The sequence below is a fragment of the Procambarus clarkii genome, chromosome 86 (assembly GCF_040958095.1).
Source record: "Procambarus clarkii isolate CNS0578487 chromosome 86, FALCON_Pclarkii_2.0, whole genome shotgun sequence".
NCBI classification, from domain to species: Eukaryota; Metazoa; Arthropoda; class Malacostraca; order Decapoda; family Cambaridae; genus Procambarus; species Procambarus clarkii.
Window position 1 is genome coordinate 15032717 of NC_091235.1, and position 21371 is coordinate 15054087.

The following is a 21371-nucleotide window of genomic DNA, read 5'->3' on the forward strand; positions in this document are numbered from 1 at the left end:
GATTAAAACCTTTTGTGCCCTCTGTAATCATATTTGCACGACCACTCACACTAAGAGTGTGAGGTGCACAATGAACTACCACTCACACTAAGAGTGTGAGGTGCACAATGAACTACCACTCACACTAAGAGTGTGAGGTGCACAATGAACTACCACTCACACTAAGAGTGTGAGGTACACAATGAACTACCACTCACACTAAGAGTGTGAGGTGCACAATGAACTACCACTCACACTAAGAGTGTGAGGTGCACAATGAACTACCACTCACACTAAGAGTGTGAGGTGCACACGTGGACTCCTTATCTTTGCACAAATAAACTAACGCTCTCATTCCATGAATTATTCCACCAGCCAATTATCACATAGATGGTCGAGCAGCTGAGAACTGCGAGACTTACCATAGTGTCCCCATTAACTCTCCCCGGGTCGTTAATGGGGACTCGTCCCTCTTACAAATAACGTCGCTTTCAGTTCTTAAGGTGTTGAAACCTTAGGAGAACTTCCTGGCCTCCTAACCTACCATAGGACTTGCTGTTTTGGAAAACTAATCCAAATTTTATTTTAAATTATTTGTCATTTTTAAATTACGTCCATTTTCGGCCATACGGGTAAATGGTCAAATTCGGACGAAATTTATAAGCGGACAGGTTGCCTCCTTCTCTTAAGAGGAGACTCTGGGAGAGATTAGAGCCCTTGAAGTTATCTTGAGACGATTTCGGGGCTTAGTATCCCCGCGGCCCAGTCCTCGGCTAGGCCTCCTTTTTGTTACATATCCCCAGGAAGCAGCCCGTAGCAGCTGTCTAACTCCCAGGTACCTATTTACTACTAGGTGACAGGGACATCAGGGTGAAAGAAACTTTTTGCCTATTTGTCTCCGCCTCCACCGAGGATCGAACTCGGAACCTCAGGACTACGAATCCGAAGCGCTGTCCACTCAGCTGTCAGGCGCCCTGGACCCTTGCGGGTCCTTGTTGGCGTCAATCATGGAATTAACGTGAGACTTGCTAGAATGTTCTATATATCATATATCCGGACTATGATTGACTACAATGCTCCATTTATCACACTATACAAAGAGCTGAGCTCCCTCGAACTTTGCAGAATGAAGCAATGCGTCTCATCCTTGGGGCTCCAGAGTCCACGAGAATAGTTAATATGAGAGCAGAGTTAAATGTTGACCAGACCACACACTAGAAAGTGAAGCGATGACGACGTTTCGCTCCGTCCTGGACCATTCTCGATTGTCCGACTTCAGAATGTCCGACAGTCACAATTGACATGAGAATGGTCCAGGACGGACCGAAACGTCGTCGTCCCTTCACCTTCTAGTGTGTGGTCTGGTCAACTTACTTTAGCCACGTTATTGCGACTCATCGCCTGCATGTCCTCAACTTAGTTAATGATTAATCAACCAATTAATCCACGGGATAACTGTGATCTATCATTTTATTTTATTAATACACGCAAGAAAGATAGTGTTCACTCTACATTATACAACAGTTAACACTGCAGCATCACTGAGAGTACTCAGGTTATGGGTAACGATGTGTATCAGTGCTATATTGATGGCTTTGTAGGAGAGTCACTCCAAGTGACTTGAGACCAAATGGTATGAGGCACTTTAAGCTCTGTAATTACTTCATACACTCAGGAACATTGGAAGATATTCTTGTGCTGTACCTAGAGTGTACTAGTAGAGGCTAGTAGGCCTTACATTGCATGTTCTCTCCTGATTCCGTGTATGACCGACCATCCTGTGAGATAGGGATATTGGATGAACTTATAGTTCGTGTTTTATCTAACTGTGTAATCTTTCATACAGAATAGGGCAGCAGCATACTTTTACTGTGTATACCCCCTTGAGGTGCTTCCGGGGCTTAGCGTCCCCGCGGCCCGGTCGTCGACCAGACCTCCTGGTTGCCGGACTGAACAACCAGGCTGTTACCTAAGCTTGTTTAAAAAATAATAATGTAGAAGAAGGTGGAAGATGTACCGGATGTGCATATAATATATTTTAAAAATTTTCTCTCGCTCATACAGCAATGCAATGCATCAATGATTGGGTTAGTACGACTTAAACTGATATTGCTCTCATATTCCTTGTCAGTAAACTTTTTAAAAACATATGCAATGTTGCGAAGTGCACTCCTCACACTGAACCCCCATAGTAGTACCACCCAGAAATTAATCAGTGATCTTAGAGTGAATGTTTTAACTGTTAAAGAAAATAGCTTTAAAATTAAATTCCTTTGGATACCATCATATATTGGCCTCTTGATGCATGATACTGTTGACATGCTTGCAAAGACCGCCTGTAGTGGACCAGTGGTAGAAATTGATATAGGTGTTCCATTAGCAGGAGAATCACAGAATTGTTCTTATTGAAGTGTTTAGTAACATTCTCTAAGAAAATTGTCCAGTAGAATAAGGGGGCCGTGCTGGGTGAGGGGAAAGTGTTGGGTGAGGGGACATTGTTGGGTGAGGGGAAAGTGTTGGGTGAGGGGACATTGTTGGGTGAGGGGAAAGTGTTGGGTGAGGGGACATTGTTGGGTGAGGGGACTGTTGGGTGATGGGACAGTGCCGGGTGAGGGGACAGTGCCGGGTGAGGGGACAATGGTGGCACTGTGCCAGTATCAAGAGGAGTGAGGCGCGCTCCTCACCACAACACCCACCTTGAGTCCCATGTTATTTTTTGTTTTTTACTCCAAAGTATGAGTATATTGGGCAGCGTCACTCATCCTGTGAGTGGACACACCGGTATAGTGACAGTATTGGGCAGCGTCACTCATCCTGTGAGTGGACACAGGATGAGTAACGAACACTCGGAACTTTTTGTTCCGAGTATCTGAATCTAAAACAAACAACAACAGCACTGTCCCCAGTTACAGTCCCGCTCCTGTGCCAGGTAAGTCCACTGAGGGCTCACCATAGCCTGTGCTACTTGGAACTTTTAGTTCCCACTAGCTGAATCTAAAACAACAACAACAACAAACACTGTTCCCACAAGAAGAGCAGTTGAAGAATGGGACACACTAGTGAACACTATGCGTCTATATCCGCCACTAAGATAATGTTATTAAAACAAGACTAAAACCAGTATGCTAAAACAGAAGCGAAAAAGAAACTGTGGAAAATGAGGAAACCCCACCTCCATTTAAACCTTTGACCCAAATATCACAGTAACAAGATTATTGCGAATAACCGAACTCAATTACGGGCGGACTCCTGGTTCAACCTTGACGACTAGCGGACGTCCTCCTCCGCCTGGGAGACGCCAGATTTTTTTTTTTTTAATTTTGCCTCTAGGGGCGAGTTTATTGGGCAGCGCCACTCATCCTGTGAGTGGACATACCGCCACAGCAGCATGTACAACACTCCCCAATAGGAAGAAAACCCGCTGGGTTGTTCATCCTGTCACTTGTACCCAGACATAGCTGGGACTTGCTTAACTGTCTCAAGTGAACAGCTAGATCACGTCCTGTTTTCGCGTTTTGGCTTTGCTCCTGCCGTTTGGCATCCCTATTCAACGGTCCGGTTGTACGACGCCTGGCGCACATATCGCCCTGGGTCACGGGATTGTTGGTAGATTTTTTTTGACGTGTTCTGGCTGGTCCTCCTGGTGGATTGACGGTGTTCGGGGGCCGGCTTGGCCGAGAGGTGCCGGGGGTTGGCGGGTCTTGGTGGGCTCCTGGTGTTCCCTCAGCCGTGGTGGGCGGCTGGCTTCTGCTCTGCCGGGGGACACTGGATGACTTTTGCGTTTTAATTGGTGGCCGAGTTTTTAATTTTGCTACCTAGCGTTCTCTGTATGGGGCGAGGTCGGTGCTCGTCACCCTGAGGGACTCCTGGGGCTCCTCAATCATCTGCCTTTCTTTGCCGCGAGGCATATTGGTTTCCAGTGATTGGCATTACTCGTTATGCGATTATGCTTGGCGTTTCACCTTTCCGGGCTTCGCGATTAACCCTTCTTGGGTTGGCCGGGGCGCATCCGATCCCACGATCGTCGTCGCCCGTAATCAACAACAACAACAACAACAATTACGGACTCACCATAGCCCGTGCTACATGGACATTTCGTTCTGAGTAGCTGAATCTAAAACAACAAAATACAGTACCACATCCGGTCCACACCAGCAAGCCTGAGTAACTTCACAAGACATCCATCGCCACTGCGACCCGTTGAGCGGGTTTTAACAACAATGCGCCACAAACGCCTAAAAGTCAGGACTCGCCCAAAGACGGCATGACTTTCACCAAAAGCGACGTCTTGAAGATCCTAAAAGAAGGCACCGTCATTATACCTATCGACCATGGTCAAGAAAGGGAGAATATTGTGCTCCATTTCTCGTGTGTGGAGGATCTCGAAAAAAATTCAAAAATTCGATCGCACACTTCGCTAAGTGCACCACACCTCTGTCCTCTCTTCCCACATCAGTGCACCGCCGACCGAACAGTCTGGCTGGGACGGGCCGCTTTATCAGCGGGACCAGTCGCTGGATCGTGGACCGAGAACAAAGTACCGTGTGATGTACAAGGCACTAGAGTACTGCTCTAATTACAGAACTGTACCTGACGATGCTGCGGGTGGCCACCAGATGGACAAATAGCAGACGACACACACACAGTCGAGAGGTGTATAACACTTCCCCTTGTATATATATAATGACAGTTTACTGTCATTATATATATACAAGGTCGTGGACTGGAGTAAACTGGAGTACTTGCTTGAGTATGCAGGACTCAAGTATACTTGCTTGTAGCGTCATTAATGATCATCCTGGGGTTGATAGGATGTAAGCCCAACACCAAACTAAAAGTAATAGACTTGCAGGGAGTGCAAGCTTGCAGTGTGTGCACTATCTACAATAGGCAAAATATGTTGAATTAAACTTGGATTTTGGGTAAAAAGTTGTCTACATAAAATAAACAGATATGTCATAAACATTATTGACAGAGTTGTGTCCAAACTCGAGGATTTTTGACACATTCAGTTGCATAGTGGAATGTAGATATTTTGCTGACACAGTTTACATTTGGTAGGTCTAATTTTACTGGACGAGCCATTGTTAGTTGTCTCTTCCTGCATAGTAGTATAATGACGCAAGGAATCGTATGATGATACATGAAGTCGCTAGAGCAAATTTCATTTGGTTTCAGATCTATTAAATTTTGTTGAAGTTCTCTTGTACGACCTTTAAGACTGGTGGTAGGGAGCCCAGAGTGGTAATCTTTATATACCCTCTTTATAACTACGGTATATGGTCTAGCTAATGTGTCAGTTCAGGCATACATTGTGAGGCCAACATTATGCCTTGGTTACTTCAGAGACAATTATGTTACAAGATAAGTGTGTAAGAGCGTGAGATAGTGGTGAAGTGTGTGAGTGTGTTATCAAGTGTGTGAGGTGGGTGGGAGCGCCGAGTGGCTGAGGGGGGCCGGCCACGGCACCCCACGAGAGGTGTGGGAAGGAAAGCCTATTGGGCTCTGTCATATCTACATTTGAAGCTGTGTATGGAGTCTCTTCCACAGCTTCACCCAACCACTTGGGATGGACGGTAGAGCGACCGTCTCGCTTCATCCAGGTCGGCGTTCAATCCACGACCGTTTAAGTGGTTGGGCACCATTCCTTCCCCCCGTCCCATCCCAAATCCTTATCCTGACCCCTTCCCTGTGCTATATAGTCCGGCGTATGGATAGTATGGAAAGATCCTATGTGATTCGAGCTCCTTAGTCATGTCCAGCCCCAGCAAGTGGCTTCTCACTTCATTCCTGGTTAGCTCAAGTCAATGCTGATGGCGATATTCCATCTCCCAGTTCAGAAACTTGCTCTTGCTCTATAGCCAACACCGGGAATCTCTTGTTGAGTTTTGCACACACACTTTTGTCCTTCTAAGTGAATGAGTTCCTCCTAGCCTCAGTTTCATCACCTGATTCTCATCTGTTCTTTTCCTCCTAATATGGACTGTGAAGCAACCTGCAATGTCCTTGTTTACCTGCAGTGGCATTTTCAATTATCCCTTCTGCTGTCCTCGCTCAGAAGACCATAGATCTGGCGCTGTGGTTCCCGTCGTTGCTCTCTTGTTATTTTGTTCTTGCAGTTGTCCATGACCTCGTGCTGGTGCACTCTGCTTCTTTACAGTCTTGGTTAAACCTTAAGTTGGTCCAATGTCAATATCCTTCCTTTCAACAGGGATAAATTGGTTGGCTGCTTCCCAGCATTACTTATTGAAATGTTCAAAAATTTTTATGGCATCTTCTTTACGAGCTGTATTTCCCCATGTTGAAATAGAGCTCAAGGTGAGACACCTGGGAGAAAGTATCTCACTTATTCATTCCTTTCCCTTCAGTATGCCTGTCTATACAGTATACCTAGGTCATAAAAGTATTTGTGTGTACGTCTGATACCATACTACTTGTGTAAAGGAGGAAATGTATATGTTTATCTCTCAGAATGTTCGGTAATATGTTTATTGTTTGTGATGTGTGTCTATGTATGCATTAACACGATGTACTGAACGGGGTGAGAATAGCTTGACCTACCTCATCCCTTTGTGTGTATTTTACCTCAATAAACTTATTTCAATTTCAATTTCAATTTCAGTATGCCAGCCTTCTCCCTCTGGTTGTGGCCCCTGACAGTGCATCTCCTTCATAACATACTTAAATGTCCTTTATATCTGACACTGAGTGACTATCACCAGGTCTTGACTGGCTGCCTGATCATTACCACTCATTCTCACCGGCACGTTCACGTACGATGTTTCTGATTGTCACGTCTATTCCTTTAGCTCTCCATGTCTTGCTATCCCCCTAGGGTTCACTATCCTTCCAGTTTATCTTAACACGGTTGAACTCCCCTATGATTAAGGGGGGTAGAAATAGCCTAAGTTACTCTATCCCTTTGAGATGTATTTCTTTCTTGTCTCAATAAACATGAACTTGAACTTGAACCTGTGATTAAGACACAAGACACATTATTGTCTGAAGCTGTCGTAACTCTTCGGGGGACAGTAATGCAGCTCCTGTTGTTTCTGTCATTCTCCCTTCTCGGTTTTTCTGTAATTTCGTGGGAGGTTGTATAGGAATCTTACTATTATGTGATCCAAGCCTGTGTGTGGAGCCTATAGAGGAGGTGATCCAAGCCTGTGTGTGGAGCCTATAGAGGAGGTGATCCAAGCCTGTGTGTGGAGCCTATAGAGGAGGTGATCCAAGCCTGTGTGTGCAGCCTATAGAGGAGGTGATCCAAGCCTGTGTGTGGAGCCTATAGAGGAGGTGATCCAAGCCTGTGTGTGGAGCCTATAGAGGAGGTGATCCAAGCCTGTGTGTGCAGCTGGGAGGTGTGGGAAAGTCTCATCTTGTGTTTACAAACAGAGTGTCAGTACCCAGGCAACTTGAAACTTCATTGTTGCCTCTTTTTATTTGTTAGAGTATTCTTGATTTTTGTCGGCCTCTGTGTCGACAAATTGCTTTATTATGATCCCTTCTCTGTTATTCCAGCCTGAATAATTCTTACCGGGATCCCTACGTCGTCGGCTATCAATTAACACGAGACTCTTTTTATGCGTTGATCAGACGAGTTTAACTGAATATAATGGAAGAGTTACAGTGACTGTTATAGGTGTTGCATACTCGACCCGCCAGCAATTTCGTCTGGGATCGAGCCCTGTCAAGGGAGGATTGATTGGGCACCAAGCCTTAACTGGTCGCTCCTTTTCATCCAGCTGTAATTGGGTATCAAGTGTTGTACCCTGACTGTTTGAAAGAATAAATTTAATGGATTTTTTTTACCTGAGAGCCACTAATACTAGTGGCCTCGACGAGGACAGGAAGCCGGCGGCTTGTCGAAAGACCTCCCCTATTTGCCTGGATCTTTTCCAGCTGTATTTTAAAATTTAACATAGTTTTGGTATTTACAGCTTCGGTGAGTAGGCGGTTCCGTGGGTTTATAACCCTATAGGCGGAAAGGCATTTCCTATTCTCAGTCTAACACTGTGGCTTGTTGAACTTGAAACCGTTGATCTTTGTTTGTGTTACATCTGATCAGCCATTGACCTTTTCACTGACCTTTTGAAAAAATTGTCTAGATCAACCTCTTCCAAACTGTTCAGTATTTTGACAGTTTCAATAAGATCGCTTTGTCATACCTGGTGTGTAGTGTTAAATGTTAGCCCTGTGGCCCTCAACTGTTCCTGAGACGCGAGTTGAGTTAGTTCTGGAATAATTTTTGTTGCCCGGCGTTGCCCTTTCTCCAGAGCAGCTATGTCCTTCTGAAGATGAGATCTCCATGCTTGGATACAGTAATCCAAACGAGGTGGGGGGGGGGGGGGGCGCACCAGAGATTTATTCAGTTGAATCACTGCCTTCTTTTCCTTAACGTCAAAGACACGCTTGATTATTCCAAGTGTTCGGTTAACTTTTTTTACTGCTGCTCCCACCTGTTGTGTAACTTTCAGTGAGTGATGGATTTGGACCGCAAGGTCATTCTCTTCGTTGTCCTGCCTATATATTGAGAGCACCGGGGTTGGTAGGCCCCCAAGTAGGCATGTAAAGACATAGACTACATTTGTCTCCTTAAAGGTGTTCCATCTGGTGTGGGAAGACGGTCGTCATGAGCGAGGAATTTGACAACTGCAAGACCCTGTATTATGTAGAGCATAATGATGAACATCACAATTGTCACATCACCAACACTACTATGCACCTGATTGATGAAAAGAGGGATCTAGGAGTTTATCTTGAGTTTATCTTGAGATAATTTCGGGGCTTAGTGTCCCCGCGGCCCGGTCCTCGACCAGGCCTCCACGACCAGGAAGCAGCCCGTGACAGCTGACTAACTCCCAGGTACCTAGATTCAGATTCAGATTCAGATTCAGATTCAGATGTTTATTCAGGTAAGGTATATACATACAAGTGATGTTACATTAATGGATTGATATATAGATAGAGCTAGTACATACAATGCCTAAAGCCACTATTACGCAATGCGTTTCGGGCAAGAAAAACATTAATATCTAGAACTTAATACTAATTGAGCATAAAGAATAAAAAGTGTTGAGAACAAATACAAATAAAGATAAAAAAAGGGGGAACATGACTGAAAAAGCAGCACAAATACAATAGGTTGACAAACAGTGTTGATTAAAAAAAAAGAAAATAACAGACATGGGTTGACAATAGAGGAGTGAGGTAGATTACAGGGAATTTATTAGGTAGTGTTTAGTTTTTATCTTAAACTGGTTGAGAGAGGTACAGTCTTTAACATGGTTGGGAAGGTCATTCCACATTCTGGGCCCCTTGATTTGCAGAGCATTTCTAGTTTGATTAAGACGTACTCTAGGAATATCAAAACTGTATTTATTTCTGGTGTGGTGCTCATGGGTTCTGTTACAACCTTCTATGAAGCTTTTAAGATCAGGATTGGCATTATAGTTTAGCGTTTTATATATGTATAATACACATGAGAGAATGTGCAGTGACTTAATATCTAACATATTCAGAGATTTGAGTAGGGGTACCGAGTGATGTCTGGGGCCAGAGTTGGATATTGTTCTAATAGCGGCTTTGTGTTGGGTAATTAGAGGACGTAAGTGATTTTGGGTAGTAGAACCCCAAGCACAAATACCATAGTTGAGATAAGGATAGATAAGGGAGTAATAGAGAGTCACCAGGGCAGGGCGTGGTACATAATATCTGATCTTAGAAAGAATGCCCACAGTTTTTGAAACTTTTTTTGATATATTTAGAATGTGTCCCTGGAAATTCAGCTTGTGGTCAATGAGAATGCCAAGGAATTTGCCATGTAATTTACTGCTAGGTAACAGGGGGCATCAGGGGTGAAAGAAACTCTGCCCATTGTTTCTCGCCGGCGCCTGGGATCGAACCCGGGACTACAGGATCACACGTCCAGTGTTCTGTCCACTCAGCCACCGGCTACAGATGGTCATTGTAATCACACGGCTTGCCCTTGGTCAATCTTGGCTAAACGTCCAATATATCAAGTGTTCCATTAACTCTGCATCTATGTATGTACCTTTCCTGAATAAAATATTATTATTATTATTATAATAATATTCACTGGGGTGGAAGAGCAGAGTGGTGCTACACCTTTCGTCCCAACTTCACACAGAAATCACAGACTCCAGCTGTTAATGGAAAAGTAAGGGAGGTTATATTATTGATATTGATGTGTCTCTTATTAAGATATGATCGAATATAGTTCAGTGCAAGGTCTCGGATTCCATAATGATGACGTTTAAATAAGAAGTAGTTATAATAATACCACTTTAGTGCTGGATTTGAATACCCTATATTTTAAAACGTATTTCATCAGCTTACCCTTTTGTTTTGTTTACAGAGCCACAGATCATGAGATGTGCTTGTCCAAATGAAGTTTCCATCCCATGTTTCAATAACTTTTGTGTTTCAACAGTTGTGGACTGAAGGACGGTCACCACAGCAACACCGTCATTGGAACAGGCAGATGACTACTTAAGCTGTCAACCATGTGTGCCACTTGGGATCACTGGCATGCATCACTGAAGTTTCTGTAACTTGATCTACAAACAGTGAATGTTGCAATAAACCAAAGACTAGCTTTTAAAGAAAGATAAATAAGATAAAACTACTGAAACTTATGTGCAAAGCTTTGCCACTCTCTGTTACTGGCAATAATTATGCGTCAGTAACCATTTGTTTTGCTGCACTCAGTAGCAGTGATCATGGCCGTTAGGAAATCTCTATTTCGTTATATTTCTGTAGATGATTCAAACCCAGGGACACCCCTCAGTAGAGGCCCTAAGCCCGATGCACGTTTCATTGCGCTGCTGGAAGCACTGAAGGCACGAGAAATTCAAGGAGTCCGAGCACAGTTACTTCAGGGATTTCCAGTCAACCACCGGGAACCAGCTCTAGGTAACAAGACGCCACTCATCTGTGCCTCAGAGTATGGCTTCGTGGAGGCTGTGGCGGAGTTACTGGGTGCAGGAGCTAACGTCAGCATAGCGGACTCTGCAGGGGCTACACCACTACACATGGCTGCTGGAGGTGGGCACCTTTCCACAGTAAGACTCCTCCTTGCTCATGGTGCCCATGTGGACCCACTCGACACTCACGCCAGTACCCCTCTCCACTACGCTGCTCGAGCTGATAAGCAAGACCCCAAGAGCAGTAGTGTGGTAGCTGTCGTAGAGGTGCTGCTGAGAGCGGGCGCACGGTGTGGTCTGAGAGATGGAGAAGGACGTTTGCCCTTACACAATGCCGCCACTGCAGGCAGTGCCAAACTTATCAAAGTCCTCGCTGCTGGGGCTTACAAAGCTACAGTTAATTTAAAAGATAATGAAGGACGTACGCCGCTACACTGTTCCGTCCTTGGAGCACGGTCTCTGGATGCTGTGGCAGCCGTGCTTGAGCTTGGGTGTAACATAGACTCCCGGGACTCCCAGGGCCACACAGCTCTGCACCTGGCAGCTAAGAGACAGGTTAACTACGTGGACGACGAGTTCGACGGAGCATGTTTGGAGCTGCTCTTGTCGCACGGTGCTTCAGTAGCTGCCAAGAATGATGAAGGCTACAATGGTCTATCTCTAGCCTTGCGGCGCACCATGTGGTGGGGTCGTCCAGGAGCTAGAGATTATATCCTGCATGCTGTGCAGCAGCTGGTAGCTAAAGGTAGCTGTATACAAGACGGGTTTGCCATGTGGAGGATGGTTGAAAGCTTCCCTTCACTCGTACCTGTGGCTCTTAACAGATCAGTGTGTGCCAACACGTCTGCCCGCGACTCTCCTCATCTTCGTCTTGACTTTGATTTTGGTCCATTGTCGGTAAATTCTAAGCAACTTAGAGAAATTCACCGTCAATCTCCACTAAACCCACAATCAGAGTTGCCACCACCGCTTCTTAGGGATTCTGAAGTAGCTATGTTGCATTATATCATGTGGGCCGGGCGCAAGCAACTCCTACTTCACTCACTCTGCAAGTCCTTCCTTCACTTTAAATGGTCAAAAGTTCGAAAATACTTTCTTGCTAATGTTATATTTTACTTTCTTTTTGTATTGAGTCTCACTGCTTTCCTGCTGTCATCCAGTAACTGCCCGGAGAGTATTAATAAGGACAACAATGAGACATTTACAGGAAGGCCTAAGGTCCGTCACACAGCTGGGAGCAACGGTACAACTGTTGTGTGTCGGTGGGCCGGGGAGGAGGCCGGGGTGGTGGGCCTAACATGGTGGTGTCTAGTCATCTTTTCTGCCTTACTCGACTTTCGGGAAGTTATCCAACTGATGCAGAATCCGCTTATATACATCTACAACCTTGGGAATCTCTTAGATGCTGCTTTAGTATTCTGTGTGCCACAGCTGTTGGTAGGAGGTTCGGCAGATGAAACAGCAACCAATGGAGAACTGGCAATGTGTTGCCTAGCAATATGGCAGCAGCGTGTTGCTGCTATTGCCATAATATTGGCCTGGGTGAGGCTGATGCTCTTCACAGGGCAGTTCCCCAGCTGTGGCGTCTACATCGTCATGTTCTCTACCGTGGCCAGAAATGTGCTGAAGTTTCTAGCCATGTATGTCTTCGTGTTGGTGGCCTTCTCTCTGGGGTTCTACGTCCTCCTGCGCTCACTCCCCACCTTCAGGACGCCTGCCACTGCCCTCATCACCTCCCTGGTTAGTATCTACCCACTTATTGGTACATTGGAATTATATTGCTTTTACATTACTGTCGTAAAATTAAATTAGACGACGTAATAGGCCCTAAATCTTCCCAATCAACAAACTAAGCCGTGTTAGGTTAAGTCAGGCAGTTTTTATTTGACCTTGAAATTTTAATTCTTTGAAATGTATGTATTTTTTAGCCATAAAACAAATGACTGTCCTACAATCACATATACCTTGCTCCTTTCTCTTCGTTACCGATCACCTGTATTCTGTTCTTTTTAGACTCATGATTTAACATTTCCATAGTGTCGAGCTCTTTCTAAGTAATTGCCCGTAGGCAGGAGCAGCATTTTAAAAATACTTATATTTTCAAATGGGTCAAAAGTTTTACTTTATAAAGTACAATACCTGCCCCAGTTTTGAATAAACTGCATATTTTGGTTCTTAATGTTATAATTTGTTTTGTACGGGCGAATATAACTAATTTTATTACTGATAACGATTTCCCTCAACCAGTTTACTAACATTTCAAAGCTTCCCCACCCATTTGAAAATATTGCTAGTTTTTATAGTTATATAGGGGGATAGTTAACTACCACTATATAATTTTACTTTTAGTCAAGTCTATTTTCTTCTATAGTTTATTCAACTGATTTTAGTGGAAATTATGCCAAAGCCGAGAGCTGTGATTGGGGTCATGTAAGCCATAGGTTTACATGCCCCCAATCACTTAGAACAGTTGTTCCCAAACTCCTTATGGTCATTACCCCTTTTTCATATAGCGTCGTTATTAATGGCATATTTTCGGTATAAAAAGTCGTAATTTGAAAATGAAAATAGGTGCAGAGAGTCAGAATTCGGCTCAAAAATCACGCCCAGGAGTTAAATGGCCCCCTACACTCAGTAAAGGTTCCCCCTCTGGTAACATAACCTATACACTGCCTCAACTTATGGGTCCCTACATATTGGAAATAAAAGGCCCTGCAGGGAGCCATGGCCCGGTTGGGAACACTAGTGGAAGCCATTTATTACATCCAATATTTTGTAAAGCTATCGCACCGTATGTTTATATTCTTTGAAATAGGATACTACCCTATATTTATAGCACAATTATAATAAAGTTTGTTGGTGTAAGTAATAATTTAGCCATTTTAATATTAACTTTAAACAATTACTCCAATAATAGCCTACGATACTATAGTTATATCTAAGTAATTATCTAAAGAATATATCAAACCTGGGAGACTACATGTAGCAAGCTGTCTAAATTATGTATCGTTTTATCTTTGAATCTCAAATATTTTTACCATCTTCATAACCCATAACTGTTATTGTTATTAAGAATGTTATTAATACCACTCTTCACTATTATAAAGAATATATATTGAAGTATTCACTGTAATATGTGCCACATTATAATGTGTGTGTACATGGGTCATTATATTGTGTGTGTGTGTGTACATGGGTCATTATAATGTGTGTACATGGGTCATTATAATGTGTACATGGGTCATTATAATGTGTGTACATGGGTCATTATAATGTGTGTACATGGGTCATTATAATGTGTGTACATGGGGTCGTCCATACAGGTGATGATGACGGGGGAGCTGGACTACGAGTCTACCTTCCTGGCCGAACCATCTGGCTCCTCGGTGCTCTGTATTTTCATCTTGGTGGTTTTCATTGTGTTGGTCTACATCATCCTCTCCAACCTCCTTGTGGGTCTCGCTGTCAGTGACATGTATGCCATACAGCAGAGGTAGGAATACCAGAATTTCAGTGTTTAATGTTAAACAGATTGATTGATTGATAAGGATTAAGTTACTGTACCCAAGAGGTGATGGCACGGGCATGAATAGCCCGTAAGTGGACGGAAATCAAACGGGTAATCTCATGCTGTCTTATATAACCCATGAGATGGGGTGGGGGAAAGGATATGTGGCTATTTACGGGTCTCTCTCTCCTCAATATCCACCCTTTCCCTGCTCTTCCCCTTTTCCCACTCTCCAACTTTCTTTCCTCTCTCCCTCTGCCTCTTCATCATCTTTCCTTTCACACACATCCCCCACTCTCCCTCCCTCCTTCTCTCTCTTTCTTATAAAAGTAATAACTCAACCTTGAGGACTTGTGGGTGGTCCACCGATGGGAGGAACCTATAGTGTGTGAAATATTGAAAACGTGTAATTTTACCTATTTGCTTTGAGAAAGAGTGAGGACTTGAGAAAGCCTTCTAACCTGTGGGATGATTGTCTGTTTCATGCTACTACAACCCAAGTACAGTATGAATAACATAAAATTAATGTTAATTGTCCAGAGATCAGTGAATGGTGAATATTACTATACAAAAATGATTTTGAAACTTTATTTTCAAAATATTTGGCCAAGTGTAGCTGGAGGGTAGTGCCAAGTTGTTGTTGTTGTTTAAGATTCAGCTACTGGGAACAAAAAGTTCCCAGTAGCACGGGCTATGGTGAGCCTGTAGTGGACTTACCTGGCACAGGAGCGGGGCTGTAAGTGAGAGGAAGTGCCATGATGATGATGATGATGATGATGATTAAGCCACCCAAAAGGTGGCACGGGCATGAATAGCCTGTAAGTAAGTAAGTAATTATCAAAAGAAGGCACCAAACCGGGAATGAATAGCCTGTAAGTGGTGGCCCTTTTGAGCCATTACCAGTATCAAGAGCTGATACTGGAGATCTGTGGAGGTGGGACTGCACCCTGCGTGACGGGAGATGTCTCCTGTGAAGTGCCAAGAATCATCTTGTGTAATATATATAAACGACAAAGAACGACTAAATTATGCAAAGGATAAATAACTACCATTTATGATGTATTATTTATTTTTAATTTTATTACTGTATTTAAAATATATGAAAACTGCAGTTAACATAATCTATATAATTTCAGGTCAGAGGTTCTACGATTAACACGACATGTGGAGCTGATGATCCAGGTGGAAGCTTTGTTTAGGAATCGTTTCCTTCCCCAGAAATTGCAACAGTGCCTCCTCAACAGTATTGGAATTATGGGATCTAAGGAGAAGCCCACTCTCTCTGTTTACCCCAATCTCGAACGGGGTTTTAGTGACTGTTTGTTCCTGTTCTTCTCCAGGGTGATTGGAACACGACGGCTGATGATTAAACTGTTTGAGATATTCATATCTGGGTTCATTCCTCCTGAGCCTGAACCATCACTTCCCTCGCAGCTCATGAGAGAGGCTGTTGATGTGGCACTGCGGGAGCATGAATTAGATAAGAGAGAACGCCTCTTACATCTTCGCGCTTTGCAAATTGGAGCAACTGGGCACCAAAGACAAGGGCAATTAGGGCAACTAGCACAGACACAGCTGCCTATCAATCAAACCACACTCACCAGAGGGCCATCATACATAAGACCTACAAATGTAGCTGTTCGATCTTCCTGGCGCTGGACTTTTATGAGTGATACAGATGGTGAAGATGACGCTGTTAACATGACACCAGGACATGGCCAGCCTTCTATTTGGTCATCTTCTCATCCTGTGGCAACACAACGAACTGTTATTCCAGATCCAAATGCACGCTTGGAAGAACTCAGAAATATGGTTCTTCGCCTGGAGGCTAAAATTGAATCACTTTCTGTAGTCATACAGCAACAAGAAACGGATCATCTAACACTTTCCCAAACTACAAATGGAGTTGAACCAGAAGTAACTGTGTAACATGAAAATTATTGCCTCACTCAACACCGGAGAATGTTTCAAGCACTGTATCGTCTAGTACTTATGATAACCAAGTAGCTGGAAGTAAATACAGTACCCTACACATCAGATTTTGTGATAAAATTTATATATATGCAGTCTGCTGGTTGTTGTTATTGTACTTTATGCTTTATTTTGTCTGGGATCACACTTTCTTCAGTAGAGAAGCTGCATTTCATCTGTCTTCAATTTTAATGACAAAAAAGCACACAAATTCTTTACTGAAGAACTCTACCAGCTGGTTTGGCTAACATAATGCTCAATGAGCTGCTACTCATTGGAGCTAAAAAAACTAGAATTGTGTGTAGTTACATGATGAAAACTACACTTGTGGTGTCCCATCTTCCCAGTACTGTCATATAATGCTTTGAAACTACTGATGGTTTTGACCTCCACCACCACCTCACTTAAATTGTTCCAGCCGTCTACCACTTTGTTTGCAAAGAGAACTTTTTTATATTTTTTGGCATCTTTGTTTCCTTAACTTGAATCTTTGACATGTTCTTGAAGTGGCGATTTCAAAAATTCTTTGTTGTCTATTTTTAAAGATTCTTGTTATTATTTTGTACATAGTGATCATATCACCTCCTTTCTTCTAGCACTGGCATGTTTAATGCCTCCACTCTCTTCTCATAGCTCATGTTTTAAAGTTCCAGGAGCCATTTAGTAGTACAGTATGTCTTTGCATCCTTTCTAATTTGTTAATATGCTTCTTGAGATATGAGCACCACACACCACTGATGAATATTCCAATTTTGATCTCAAATTGTGTTATCAGTCTCTTAAATATTTCTCCATCATATATTTAAACACAGTCCTGAAATTTGCTAGTGTAGCACAGGTTTCTCTCACAATACCCTTTAAGTAGTCCTCCGGAGGCCACTTACCATCCAGAACCACTCCTAGATCTCTTTCCTTGTCAGAGGTTCTTAATATCTTTTTACATAATTTTTAAGTTAAGTGTGTCCTGTTCTTCTCTTTTCTGCATTCCATGGCATTTGTTTATGCTGAATTCCATTTGCCATAATCTCCACTAAATTATGTTGTCTAGGTCATTTTGAAGGTCAATACAGTCATTAAGTACCTAATTCTCCATAGCAACTTTGTTATTGAGCTTGCATGCTTATTATGCTTGCATCATCTGCAAGCATAATGTAATTGTATTCCCTCTGGTAGATCATTTATATAGATAATAAACATTATCAGTGCAAGAAGTAAACCTTGATGTACTCTGGTAGTGATATTTCTCCCCTCAGGTTACATTTCCTCTGATCACTGCTCGTGTTTGTCCGTTAACACATTTCTCATAAAATTTAGAAGCCTGCCTGTCACCCTGTCAATGTGTTCAAACTTTCCAGAAGTTAGAACTGTGTGGGACTTCTCCTGTGTGTGTGGTTCTGTCAAAGTTTTTTTTTTTTTTTTTTAAAGTTCAGGAATATACAATTGGCCCAACCTTCCCATTCTTGCAGCATTACGTAGAAACCAAGTAGATTTGTTACATAAAAACCCTCCCATTTGAAATCCAGTTGTCTGTCCATTATTATGTAGCTACTTTCCACGTACTCCGTCCATTTGATTTTAATAATTTTTTCTATTGATTTACGACCAAGCTTATGAATTATAGTGTAGTGGATCTGCCTGTTTCCATTCTTATAGTTTGGAACTATGTTTGCCTTTTTTTTCATGTCAGCCAGATTCCCTATTGGTAAGGATGTTTGGAAGATAATCTGCAGTGGGGCACTAATCTCAAATGCACATTACCAAAGCCAGACTCCAGCTGATCCAACTGCTTTATTTCTGTTTAGCTTCCCCAGCACTTTGGAACACACTTTGGAACATTTAGTGTTACACACATTTCATTTTTGGTCTCTGCAGTCTTTCTCCCATTTGTACTCTTGTGATTTAATTTTCACTTGCAATTTGCTTTTTATGAAATTTATAGAATAGGCCGGGTTCTGTTTTACATTTTGCAATTTCTTCGTCTCTTCTCACTGGTGTGTAGTTGTTTCTTACTTGTTTGTAGTACTGTACTGGTATGTTTTATAGGTTTGGCCTCTTCTCATACTGGTTTTATTTTTCCATCTATTGTTCTAAGGTCCTTCTTCCAATTTGTATTAAATCACTCACTTTCTATACTTGCTTCTCTGTTTCAGTATTAATGTTTGGCTGCCCTTCTCATATCTTGTAAAAGGCTGGCATATGTCTCATTTATTTTCAGTAGCTAACAACAAATCATTCTAGTCAATCCCAATAAAAAACATTCTTAGATGCCTGTACTGTCATTTCTTAAAATTAAGCTTTTTCTTATTGTATTACTTTCTCCATTATCTTCCCTGTTCACTTACCTATTGAAGGCATGTACTGTATATTATAGAATCTTCCTCATTCCTGGTCAATATTAGTTACATTATGAACGTTCCCTTCCTTCATTCTTGTTGTTTGACATGCTGGTAAAGGAAGAGGTTCACAAATCTATTGATCTAGAAATCTTCTGTCCTTGTATCACAGGCCTTCCAGTCTACTGTTTTCATTAAAAGTCTCCAAGTAGCATGAATCATGTGGGTAAGAATGGTGGGTTTCCCCTGCAAGTAGTTATGGAACAGCATAGAAACGGGAAATAAACACCAAACAAAAAAGAAATTTTACACCAGTTTTTGTTTTATCAATTTAAAAAATGTCTTGTGCAGAATTTGCATTTTCCAAGAATTACGAACATAATCCATTGTTCCACAAGAAAATAACATTTAAAAATTGAAAGCAGCAGTATCATATTCAAATATAAAACAATACTGTATTAAGTTATATTATATGTGGACAACTACAGGAATGTGGAGGTGCTTGTTAATCCAGGATGATATATATAGTTCTATGAATGATATGATGAACTGACTAGTGATAATTTATTTTCATTGATGTCTATAACATTCTTTCAGGCTGGATCAGACTGTCTACTGCATAAATTTTGATCTACAAATTTGTTGACTAATTGATCTGAAAAAAAAAAGCTCTTTATACCTATCCACAAGACAAATAATACAAGTGCTGTGAACAAATTATACACTGGTGCAAAACTGAGTTAAATAGTAACACCCACATGGTCACAAATTGTCCAAGTGATACCTGGCAGTGGTGACTTCTTTAGCTTGTATATTAACCACAAACACTAAGATTATCACATCATTATTCCAGGTGCATTTCCAAATTTAAGAAATGGTGTGAGCAAAAATTGGCTCTTACTCTTCTCAATAATTCATGCATAATTTGGGATTATTATGTAACACAATAATTAATAACACTAACCTTGATGAGTCCATCAGTTTACAAAGCCATTGAGTTCAGTCACTATCAAAGCAAAATACTCTATAATCTCAACTTTAAATGCCTTTTATAGGGGTTAGTTAATGCTATGGTGTAATTACAAAAGTGAGTAAATCTAGAAGATATACGTTTGACATTGCAGAATAATTGCCAAATAAGCCTACGGGGTATTTACCTTGGTACTATACAACCCTGCATATATCATGAAAGGCAAACCTAGATCCTGCCTTGCCCAACCACTTGGGGTGGACGGTAGAGCGACAGTCTCACAAGTCGGCGTTCAATTCCCGACCGTCCAAGTGGTTGGGCACTATTTCTCTCCTATCCTAAATCCTTATCCTGATCCCTTCCAAGTGCTATATAGTGGTAATGGCTTAGTGCTTCCCCTGATAATTACCACCTTGCCTAGAGGCTGACCTATGCATAATAGTAAGGGTTCCCTGTATATATGTTGCCACCATATATAAGTGTGTACAAAACAAAAGTGTGGCGACTCGAGTCTGTGATATGTGCACTGTAAATATTACATCCATTTCTCATAAAGTGTTTCATCATCATTCCAGAAAGCTTATTTATGTAAAAGAAGAAATTATTTGATGTAAAAACATTCAAGCTATTAATTTTTAAGAATTTATACTGAATATTTTTTTTAAATATAATATAATTAAAAAATTTGCTTCTTCATCATCCTGTCATTAAATAATGGGGCAATAGGTCTTCTGCAGTTTCATTTATTTATATCTTCCATTTAGTAATTGTAACCAAGTGTAATGCTAACCATTTTCTCTAATACAGTACTATAAAAATTATTATAAATTCCATAGAGCTATTTATTTACAAGTACTGTATTTGAGTTTATGTAGAGCTTACAAGGTTTTGAGAGAGAAAGACTATAGGTTTGTATCACAGAGTTGGGACATGGCCAATTATACCCAATAGATTACATAGGATTACACAACATGACCAGGTGCAGGTATGTATGCTCTTTAATGAGGTGTATAAGACAGTGTGTCTATGATCTTTAAAGTAAGGCCAGATAGAGAGGGTACTGAAATGCAAAGTAAACAGCACCAGTATGTACATTATTCTAGATAATTGAAAAAAACAAGAGGTAAAATGCAAGGGAGATAAAGCTGTAAGCATGGAAAGAAGGGAGCTTGCAATGTATTCATGTCAGCATGGGCCAGGTATCATGTGCAGGAGCTGGATGAGGAACACAACATTTTTCACCCGAACCAGGGACTCGCCAAGGCAGGAAAAAACAGCAAGGCGAACAGCCGCCTCCTGAGAAAATGCCATAACAACACACGTGCCATTCCAAGTAGGGTTAAAAGTTACCTGGGAATCCACAGAGTTAACCAAGTGCCGATGGATATGTACATCATCAGGGTGAGTACGGTCATCGGTACAAACATCATGATACTTTGCCCACGAAGCGAGGCTGAACAAATCCTGAAAATGTAGCAGGGGAAGCAGGAAGCAAATGAGTGCTAACCCAGGGATGGTGCCAAGAACCCCTATGGAAAGGCACAGTCATGACAATGGAAGGAGAAGCCACACTAGGGGATGAAGTCATTACCACAGGTTGCTTGGAGCTCAACCCAGTCACAGAAGTGGGAGGGGAGCAGCGAGAGTGAGTAGGAGAAATGCTTTCA

General features: G+C 42.1%; 1 protein-coding gene across 2 annotated transcripts in view; it reads left to right on the forward strand.

Moving 5' to 3' along the window:
- Positions 1 to 19038, forward strand: part of LOC123768314 (transient receptor potential channel pyrexia) — a 34695-nt gene extending 15657 nt beyond the window's left edge. Inside the window, exons 2-5 of one of the 2 annotated variants that reach the window (XM_069317136.1) lie at positions 8578 to 8841; positions 10430 to 12662; positions 14246 to 14415; positions 15567 to 19038. In XM_069317136.1, the coding sequence (XP_069173237.1) occupies positions 10719 to 12662; positions 14246 to 14415; positions 15567 to 16359 (2907 nt within the window). In that variant the 5' untranslated portion in view covers positions 8578 to 8841; positions 10430 to 10718 and the 3' untranslated portion in view covers positions 16360 to 19038. The remainder of the gene's footprint in view (positions 1 to 8577; positions 8842 to 10429; positions 12663 to 14245; positions 14416 to 15566) is intronic. The other variant, XM_045758780.2, reaches the window with a different exon arrangement.
- Positions 19039 to 21371: the final 2333 nt, after the last annotated feature.